The sequence below is a fragment of the Nannobrachium achirus genome, assembly GCF_963921795.1.
Source record: "Nannobrachium achirus genome assembly, chromosome: 8".
Classification (NCBI taxonomy): Eukaryota; Metazoa; Chordata; class Actinopteri; order Myctophiformes; family Myctophidae; genus Nannobrachium; species Nannobrachium achirus.
In genome coordinates, this window is record NC_137817.1 from 38,938,578 (window position 1) to 38,949,427 (window position 10,850).

The 10,850-nt window shown below is 42.0% G+C and overlaps 1 protein-coding gene across 3 annotated transcripts in view; it reads left to right on the top strand.

The window, feature by feature from the left end:
- The window catches only part of LOC308289772 (kinase suppressor of Ras 1-like), a 58,360-nt gene extending 51,054 nt beyond the window's left edge, over positions 1–7,306 (top strand). For all 3 annotated transcript variants that reach the window (XM_080731522.1, XM_080731524.1, XM_080731523.1), the window contains 9 exons: positions 207–258; positions 992–1,249; positions 1,749–1,945; positions 2,351–2,447; positions 2,591–2,724; positions 3,070–3,201; positions 4,669–4,804; positions 5,023–5,156; positions 5,862–7,306. In XM_080731522.1, coding sequence (XP_080587648.1) covers positions 207–258; positions 992–1,249; positions 1,749–1,945; positions 2,351–2,447; positions 2,591–2,724; positions 3,070–3,201; positions 4,669–4,804; positions 5,023–5,156; positions 5,862–5,949 — 1,228 coding nt within the window. In that variant the 3' untranslated portion in view covers positions 5,950–7,306. The remainder of the gene's footprint in view (positions 1–206; positions 259–991; positions 1,250–1,748; positions 1,946–2,350; positions 2,448–2,590; positions 2,725–3,069; positions 3,202–4,668; positions 4,805–5,022; positions 5,157–5,861) is intronic.
- The last annotated feature ends 3,544 nt before the right edge of the window (positions 7,307–10,850 follow it).

The window sequence follows — 10,850 nt, forward strand, 5'->3', positions numbered from 1 at the left end:
ATTATCTTTTGGATACAATATGATGGTACATTTTCAAACAGGTCATACAAACAGGTTGCTGTGCCAACAGGCTCTATGACCATACTATTTTGTTAGTATTCTGAATCCTTCTAGACAAAACGTCTTCTGAAGTCATTAAATACTCTTAGATGTTGATGTTAGATGGCTAATATTTGACCACAAAATCTCCTGGTTGCTTCTTACAGAGTACATTCGGTCACAACTGAAACACAGCTTACAGAACCGCAGGGAGAAGTGGTAAGTATTCACAGCAAATTTGACCAAAGTTGACCGGCAGGGAAAGGGAACCCCCTAGTTAAATTGTTGATCAGGCAGTTGACCGGCAGGGACTGTGTTAACCAGGTTAATCATTCAGGCATGATTTCCTTGGATTGTTATTGCTGAGATACGCTTGTTGGTCCAATTTAGATTAAACTTCTTAGATTGCCAGGAAAACCTGTATATTTGTACCTAAATAGATGTTCATGTATTAATACAGATAAAGTATGTGAACTTATTTGAATCTACTATACTTAAGAATATATAATTGTTTATTTTATTTTAGCCCTATTTTACAACTTGGCTATTCAAAAAGAAAAGAAAAAAAAAAGAAAACTATAATTACAAGGACATGTGAATACACTGAACAATGTAGTTGGGGGGGGGGGGGGGGGAGATCAACCTGGGTTAGGGTCAGGACTAACACTGACAGTCAGACATCTGATTTTTATTTTATAAATCTGTCAAAGAAGGTCATGATCAAAGTTGTGCCCTATGCTTTGCTATACATTGGTTGTATTTACAATGAACATATGGCGTGGGTGTATCATCTCTTCTAGTTACTAGTTCTTTGTCCCATAAGTTCCAGAATTTTCTAACACAAAGTTGTGGATGCTACATTAGTCCTACCAATATGTGACCCATACGTCAAACATGTAACGTCCAAACCTTTCATTTCTTTCCTTGCCTCTGTGTCTCCCATGTCCTACAGGAAGAGGAGGCTGAAGAAGACTACCCAGGAGAGGACGAGGAAGGAACGGAGCCGTGTTCCGGAGAGAAGGGCCACTCGAATGGGGAGTACGACGGGGACGAGTTGGAGGACCTTCCCAGCACGGGCTGCCGGCGTACGACTGGGGGACGCCGCACGGGGGGAGGCCCCATCTCCCGCAAAGCCAGCCAAACCAGCGTGTACCTCCAGGAGTGGGACATACCCTATGAACAGCTGTGGCTGGGTGAACTCATTGGCAAGGTGAGAGTACATGGATGCCAACAAGACACAGGGTTTTAATCAACTCAGTGGCCGGCCTTTTATTTTGCACACGTGACGGTGGAATTATTTCAATAATTTTGGTCAAGAAGGTCGAAACTTTGTCAAGTAATCACAGTGCAAGTCCACATCAACAATCTTCTATGACAATGACTTTAGTCTGACTTTATAGCGCTTTTCAAAACAATGTTGCAAAGTCATGTGACTTGGGTCCCCACCTCTCGGAGTAACAAATCCCATTGTCCATAAACCTTGAGGTTGACTTTTTATGAGATACTGGACACCAATGTTCATACAGTGACACACTCAACACTTAACACATTTTTACTATTAATGCATAACAGTAATAGAATCCCTCAATGCCCGGCTACCTGTTTTAAACTGAGTGGTACTTGTGTTTAGACAAACACTGTAATGAAAGCAGAGCCGTTGCCAAAAGGTGTTTGAACCTAATTGATGAGCTGGTATTGAATGGTTCCAGGGTCGTTGGGGAAAGGTCCACAAGGGTCGCTGGCATGGGGAAGTGGCCATCCGCCTGCTGGAGATCGATGGTAACAACCAGGATCATCTGAAGTTGTTCAAGAAGGAAGTGATGAACTACAGGCAGACCCGCCACGAGAATGTGGTCCTCTTCATGGGAGCCTGTATGGCTCCACCACACCTCGCAATCATCACTAGGTCAGTGGACAGCTAGAGACCAACTTATTTTTCACCCTGTATTTGACTATGCATCTCCAGTGAGGCTGACAGAGTATCAACAGTAATAGAATGTGTTTATATTTACACCATGGATGGACAGATAAACATAATACTGCAACGGTTCTCAACTTTTTTAATTTCAAGGACTCCTAGTTTGATATGCATTAGGCCACAGACATGTCAACCATACGTTGAGAACCAGTGTTACAGTATACTATAAAAGAAAATTACTTACTCTATACAGTACATAATCTTGTCTCAGCGAATGCATCTGTGCATGTACCATTATACCTTTTGTACCACATTCCTGCATATTTATATTGCAGTTTTTGATATTTCCCCTCTGTTTAAGTAACATGTATTCATCTGTTGTTTTCCTCATAGTTTCTGTACAGGCAGAACATTATTCTCTGTTGTAAGAGATCCCAAAAACACACTAGACATCAACAAGACCCGACAAATCGCTCAGGAGATTGTAAAGGTACGGAACCTTCCAGCTTCAACCCCAACAGTGTCAGGATTAATTTTGCATTGATTTATTTTAATTCATATTATTTAAAAGATATATATATATATATATATATTAATTGTTCATAGTTGATAACATAGATTTTCCCCTCCCAGGGAATGGGTTACTTGCATGCCAAAGGTATCGTGCACAAGGACCTGAAGTCCAAGAACGTGTTCTATGACACAAACAAAGTGGTCATCACAGACTTTGGTCTGTTCGGAATGTCAGGAGTGGTACAAGAGGGGAGGTACGTAAAAACTTCCATCTGCTGCTTTCTTAATAATGTTGAATAAGTGTACCTGTTAAGCTGTAACTGCTGTCTTAATTTGTGTGTGTGTGCATGTGCGTGCGTGTGTGTGTGTTACGCCAAAAAGTCGACAAGTCGACTTCAGTACACAAGTCGACTCCCACCACGGAAAGTCGAAAATAATCTAAAAACTAACTAAAAACGTTTTGCTCTGTGTGTGTGTGTACAGCATTCAAACAGTAGGATTGCTTTATTGTCAAGGACAGAATGATTCTCTCCTTTTCCGACTGTGTTTTTTCAATAGAATAAAGTACAGGGTTTTGTGTTTTGTGTTTGTGTTTCCAGAAGGGAGAATGAACTGAGGCTACCTCATGGTTGGATCCACTACCTGGCTCCAGAGATTGTTCGCAGGATGGGTCCGGCGACCGAAGAGGACCAACTGCCTTTCTCCAATGCGGCTGATGTTTATGCTTTTGGGTATGTGTCCATATGCATTGTGTGTATAGTATTTCAGCCAGACATCTCAGACTTGCTGAGAATGAATGGCAGCACAATATTGTTGTTGTCTAGTGGAAACCTTGTTGTTTTGTGTTTATCATTTTCAATTTGATTTAAAATAGTGAAAATAGCCGATCTACAAGCACACAACGCCTCGCACCGCGAGGTTCTGTGCGCTTGTAGATCCTCTATTTTCACTACTCTTGTGCAACACTCTTGTATGATGAAGTAGGGCTTTATTTGAAACTTGGAGATACAAGGCTTCTGCCCAACAGTGACAATGTACATAGTTGATTTAGGCAAAGTGAACAAGCGCATGTGACAATTTACGTAGACCACGATATCATAGGGTTTGCATTGGATGTGTGTTGCTGAGTGTTTCGTGTCTAGTAGCATGACTGTAGTTATCTGCCTGAACTAGCTTGCAGGCTTGTTCCCTGTACTATGTATACTGTATATATAATGCATAGTATATATACTTTGAGGTAGAGTCGGTGTTTGTTGACAATGTAAATACATTAAATTATTAACAATGTTATGCACACTAGATGTAATCCATCTATCCCACTGTACTGTATATATACACTCCCTTTTAAACCACTTAAACCCCATACTGACTGGGCTTCCGCAGGGCTCTATAGTTGGTCCGCTCCTTTTTCCCCTCTACACCAAGACATATTTGAAACAATGCGTCGCCTTGTGATGCGTTTTGTGAGGTTGTAGATCTGCCATTTTGTCAAATATTCGCCTCTAGAATAGGGAAGATACAGGGGCATGGTGGCGCAGACAGTAGCGCTGTCGCCTCACAGATAGAAGGTTCTGGGTTCGATACCCACTGGGGATGCTGTGGGCGCTGTTGAAAAGACTCCTCATGCATAGAAGGAAGCATGAGTTGCTCTCCCCAGGTTGGCAGAGGGAGCGTAGTGCCCAGGATTACATTAGATAATTGACACTGGGTTATAAAAATCGTGGGATGAAAATGTATAATAGGAAAGATGGTTAAAAAAAATATATGGACAGTAGTGCTCTTGTCGTTAAGGTGTTGGGAGAGCTTTATGTAAGGCATTAAAACACTTTGGGTGCCTTGTAGCCCATTCCGGTCACTAACCACATGCTCCTTGTGAGTTGCGTGGGCCCAGGTTCAAATCCTGTCTCTCTCTTGTCCAAATAAAGCTGAAAATGGCGAAACAATCTAAAAAAAACAAACAAACAACAAACACGCATCCCTGATTGAACCTGAAGGGCTCATTGCGTAATGCCTGCTACTAGTCAGTAAGCACGTCTTACTGCCTACCCTTACAGAGCTGTTTTTACACTTCCAGGGTTAAACTAGCTGTCTATATTTTACTGTTTAGTTTTACACATTTGTGTATGCAGTTTTACAGCTGTATATATGCAATCTGTTTAAATGACTAAAATGTTCCTTGTTGTTTTTCCATTTCCTAGCACTATCTGGTATGAACTCCAGGCCAGAGATTGGCCAATCACAAATCAGCCGGCAGAGGCTAAGATCTGGTTGGTTGGCAGTGGTGAGGGGATAAGGAAGGTGCTGGCAGAAGTTAGCCTGGGAAAGGAGGTCACAGTAAGTATTATTATTGTTGTTGTATTATACTGCATTGTACCACGTAGATGTAGACTGGAAGAATTTATAGATTAAATATCTTAGAAGTAAACATACAGTAAACAGAAGGTGTTTATTTGACATTAGTATTAACTGAATTGATTAGCCACCGGTTCTTGGAGAAACATCACAAATATATTTGACTGGTAAATGATGATGCTGAATCCTTTCTTGTGCAGGAGATTCTATCTGCCTGTTGGTCCTTTGAGGTAGATGACAGGCCTACCTTCATCCAGCTCACCGACATGCTTGAGAGGTTGCCCAAGCTAAACCGCAGGCTCTCTCACCCCGGACACTTCTGGAAGTCAACCGAGTATGTGTCATAGAAGACCTGGGCAGTGGTGCATCTGATTCAATGTGTGTGTGTGTGTGGGGGGGGGGGGGGGGGGGTCAGGATGAATTACATTTGATACAAAACTGTTGGGTGTATGGGTAATAGAAATACAGTTAAAAATAACAATACAAGGAGGGAGATAGGACTTACTAATAATGGTCAGAGTAATGTTATGAATAGGATTATGTAATGTACAAAATATTTTTTTTTATGAGAATAATGGAGTGAACTGCCTGCAGTGTTCTTTCCTGCTGAGAATGAATGAACCTGTTCTGAATGTGAAAACTATTTTCGCTGATTTCGTTTTATTTGTTGATGGCCCGCCTGTCCCATTCCCTTGTCTTGCCTGGGTCTGTGGCTGTTGTGTGTGATTTCCACAGTGGACTGTACCTTTTCTCCTCTTGTTTACCGGGTTTCCCTTCCTCTCTGTCTTTCTTCTCTTGCTGACTCTACTCTCCTCTGGATGTTGACTGACACCCACTCCCCCTCTCCACTGCCTGTTCCTGTTCGACCTGATCTCCATGGTGCCCCTTGGATACTTCACATCTCCTTCTTGCCTCTGCTTCCTTGTCGACTGAAATCTATTTGTGTGTCATTTTCCACCGCTCCACGTCCCTCCTTCATTTCTGTCCTCCTCACTGTTCTGCTGCCTAACCTCCACACTCCCTTGTCGTCCACCTGAAGACCCTGGGATCATCACCACTGTCTTCGAGACCACTGCTGTGAGGGCCTCCACTCTCGCTGTCCATACATGTACAAATACAACAGCTAAATCTTAGCGTTTTTCATTATTTTGCAATTAACTGTTGACCTGCAAGTTGTCCCTATGTTGTCTTTGAACCATTTTGGGGTGTACTGTTAACTACTGTAGCTGCTACAGAGATTATTGCATCGATGTCACCACATGCTTTATCAGTAACACATGAGTAACGCCATCTTACGCATGTCATCCACCTGCTTTTTTTGCCTGGGTAACCTTTGCTTCCTCTGTTTAATCACTTCTCTCTTGCTGCTTGTCATTTTCACTACCACTTTATCACATGGGTTGTAAATCCTTAGACACAGATGAGGTCTCTCTAAGCACTCAGTGATCATACCTCCTCTGCTGTTGCTAACCATTCAAATTGGAACAGTCTCAATGTTTCTTTAATTGCACTGCATTGCCAATGAGCATAATGGTGATTGAAAACGTTGACACCTAACAGTACGTGCACATTGTTGCTCTGAGGATAAAAAGGAAAGGATACGGAGAGGAAACCTTTCAGTTCATATTTCAGTCACCTCTGGAATAAACCTTGAATTGAGTCAAACCACTTTGCGGAATCATGACAATGGTTCATTGACGATCACTCCACGCAGTTGTTGGATCTCCTGCAATATACCGCACCCAGATGATTTTTAAGACATTCGTTTAGTTTAATTTATCCTCCCTGCAGTCTTTGATGGTGGGTAATATTGGAGACAATGCACAAATACATGGCACTTCACAGAAAGGAGAAATGTGATATGCCACCACTGCCTTTTGTCCATGTACTCTATATTTGTAAGCATGCAGAAAGCGTGTGTGTCGTGTGTGCGTGCTTATGTGTGTGTTGTGTGTGTGTGTGTGTGCGCGTGCGTGTGTGCGTGTGTGCATTTTCCTTAGTGCAAGAGTGCAATGCATGTAGATTTGATGTGCCTGAATGTCATTGAATGGACAGACAGAGTTGAACTCAGTGAAACAGTGTGATGTCTCATGTCTGATGGGAATGTGAACATCAGTAACGAAATAAATCATTCTAGATTTATATACTGTATATATATATATATGTATATTTGACTCGTAGCATGTTTTTATTTAATGTACAGGATGCATTTTATATTTTGTGTTTGTACGAAGATTTTATATGAAATGCATTTTAAATAGGTACCTCAACCCTATTTATGTACAGATCTTTATACAGATATTTTTCAGTATAAATACTGTAAAATTGTACATTTTATAAGGGTGAAATGGTGTTTTCTTTTTTAAATGCTACGTGAGATGTTATTTTTGTACAGGATGTGGTTTCAGGATGTTGCTATGATCTTTTTTTACAGCATGTGGTTAAAGGATGTTGACATGGAAAACAGACTTCATGTTTGGAAAATTTAAGCCAATAAAAATTAACTCCAGTGATTTGTCCTGGTGCAGTCTTTTGAAATGTTCAACAGTTGCAGGGTTAAGGGTCATGCTCGGGGACACAGACCGGGCCGGGAGGCGAACCGATGATCAGGGATTCCCAAACTTTTTAGGCCTTGACCCCCAAAATAAACATAACTAGCCCTTACCCGTTCAAAGATATGAGCTCCGAAATCATGTGCAGTGTGTGGGTTATGGGATGTGCACTGTGCACACAGTATATGAGGGATGGAAAGTAACTTTAACTGGTGCTTGCATGATAATATGTAGGAGCATCAATGTAAGAAATACCCGTTTCGTTTAATGGCTACAGAGATACTGTGTTCCCGCCCGCCCGCCTGCACACACACACACACACACACACACAGAGAGAGAGCTGGTTAAACATGTTGCCTCATGCTAGATGCAGAATAGATATGCCTCATGCTAGATGCAGAATAGATAGTAGATACACCATAAAAATGCTAATATACAGCATATGATTTGTGAAAGTGACAAACGGGCTTCACAGTTATGTCAGGTGTGTTCATATGCTAATTGTGATGCGATTTCAGATCAATTGCTCCAGCCACTGAGGAGAAATGCTGTTTCAGACAGACAGACAGACAGACAGACACTCACTCAGACATTCCGAAAATTATATGTTTGATATTTGAACTGGGGACCCCCACACTAACAAGCACTTGGAATTGTAGATATTACATTTATTGTGACTCCGTTCCACAGATAAATATTGTGAAAATAGCTGATCTACATGCACATATGTTCGCCGCTTGCTTACTTCATATTTGTCTCCACCAGCCGAAGGCAGGGGGAGAGTATGTTTTCACCCCTGTCCGTGCTTGTTACCAGCTAATCTCCGGCGCCGTTGGCCTGGTTGCTGCCAACATGAACACACACACTCCCTGGATGCCAATTCAGAACCTCTGCCCCACATTTTTCAAATGGCCCTGTTCTAGCGCCACCATGAGGCCGATGTTTGCAAAACACATTTCTGTACAATACTCCTACAGATTTTGTCCAAAAATCATGCAAATCTCTAGCATCTCTACAGTCATGCGATCGACACGGATCTGTCTGATTGTCCCTGGATGCCAATTCAGAACCTCTGCCCCACATTTTTCACATGGGCCTGATCTAGCACCACCAGGAGGCCAATTTGTGCAAAACTACCTTTTGGCCAGTACTCCTATAGATTTTGTCCAAAAATCACTCAAATCGGTAGACAGCATCTCTACAGTCATGTGATCGACACAGATCTGTCTGATTCTCCATATTCCATCCTGATTGGCTGATATTGGCTTTCAAAGTTTGTAAGATTGGTCCGTTTTGGACAAAATGCCTCAAATCACAAATGCAGAGTGCAATTATCATGAAATCGCGCACACATGTTCCCACTAGGCCGAGGAAGAAATGCCACTTCAAATTTTTGAAATCAGCCTCATGGTGGCGCTATAACAGGCCGATTCGTGGTTTTACCTATAACTCCACTGATCAGTTTCAAACTTTGTAAGCGCACTCCCTGGATGCCAATTCAGAACCTCTGCCCCACATTTTTCACATGGGCCTGTTCTAGCGCCACCAGGAGGCCAATTTGTGCAAAACTACCTTTTGGCCAGTACTCCTACAGATTTTGTCCAAAAATCACGCAAATCGGTAGTCATGTGATCAACATGGATCTGTCTGATTCTCCATATTCCATCCTGATTGGCTGAGATTGGCTTTCAAAGTTTGTAAGATTGGTCCGTTTTGGACAAAATGCCTCAAATCACAAACGCAGAGTGCAATTAACATGAAATCGCGCACACACATTCCCACTAGGCCCAGGAAAAAATGCCACTTCACATTTTTGAAATCAGCCTCATGGTGGCGCTATAACAGGCCAATTTGTGGTTTTACCTATAACTCCACCGATCAGTTTTAAACTTTGTAAGCGCACTCCCTATAGGTCAAGGAAAACCCTTTCCTTGTATTTTTCACATCAGCCTTTTATAGCGCCACCAGGAGGCCGACTTATGTAAGACACATTTTTGGATATTACTCCTTCAGATTTTACCCAAAATTAACACAAATCAGTACACAGTATCTCTACAGTCATATGATCAAGACGGATCTGTCCCGTATTAAATATTCCATCCTGATTGGCAAAATGCCTCAAATCAAACACAGCGTGCAATTGTAATGATTGTGCACGCACATTCGCAAAAGGCCAAGGAAGAAATTACACTACAAAATGTTCAAATCAGCCTCATGGTGGCGCCATGAAAGGTCTAAGATTGGTGAAGAACACATGCCACCCTTTTTACATTGGCCTATTATAGCACCACAAGGATGCGTGGCTGGTGGAGACCTGTGCTCGTAAGAGCACTTCTTCTAGTTGACAGTTTGGCCAGTTTGGTATTAAAACGGTCTTTAAAGTCCTTAAATTGTCACTTTATAAATGTGCAGATACACTTATGTAGGTTTGTTTACTGTTGAGTGAGACTTATTTTTGGAGCTGTGCTATAGGCAGCAATGTGTGTCCTGTCTCACCAGTGAGAACTGTCCCGTTGAGTTTGAACAGGACCTTTTGTGACCACACGAGGGCGCTGTTGTTCAGGCCAGGCCAGACACCCACCCACACCCACACACACACACACACACACACACACACACACACACACACACACACAGCTCCACTTCGAAAAGAGGTTCGATTTTTTTGTTAATCATCTGGGGAGTGGGGACCCCACAAAATAATTTGGGGGCTGCCCTCTTGCAACCTGCGGTGTCCCTATTTTGGGATGCCTCCCTAGCAGTATAGCCAGGTGACATACATATTTATTTTTGAGCGGTGCAAACCGCTCAAAAATGTGGCTGTGTGTGTGTCTGTAGCCTTTTTCCTCAGCGTTTTGCCATAGTAAAATGTGTGTACGTAGCATCATGTTTGTCTAGTGATGTCATATGTCGTATGTCTGTAGCCTTTTTCTTAAATAGACTTAAATCCTAGTCTGAAGATGTTATGCAAGCACGACCACCGCTCACTACACATTGGGTGTGATTCTTTTTAACCAATCAATTTGCTTAACGTTTTATGGAGAACTACCGGAAAGAATATGCGGAATATGTAACATACATGGTCAGGCAGGCATTCGGCTGCTTTCTGTAGAGGAGTAAGGAAATGTGGGAGATGTAGGGAGATGAACTGTGAAGAGTCCTGTAGTTCACAAGAGAAAGAGCCAGAGTGTATATGTAAGGGTGGCCCAACTCACATTAACAGCCAGTATAAACTGGTACTCTTGTCAACACCTTATTTCTTGGATTTGCAAATAAATAATTATGTTGCACCCTTTTGATTCAAGTGTATTATTTAGGTATTATCATTAGCATTTCCATATATAATTATAAGACTTCCGACAACGCCACCTCTATAAAAGAGGAAAAGGAGATATAAAGTAATAACCCTTTTAGGACACACAGGTAAGTTTTACAGGTAACCAGAGCAATATAAACCTCAGGAGAGAATGAGACCG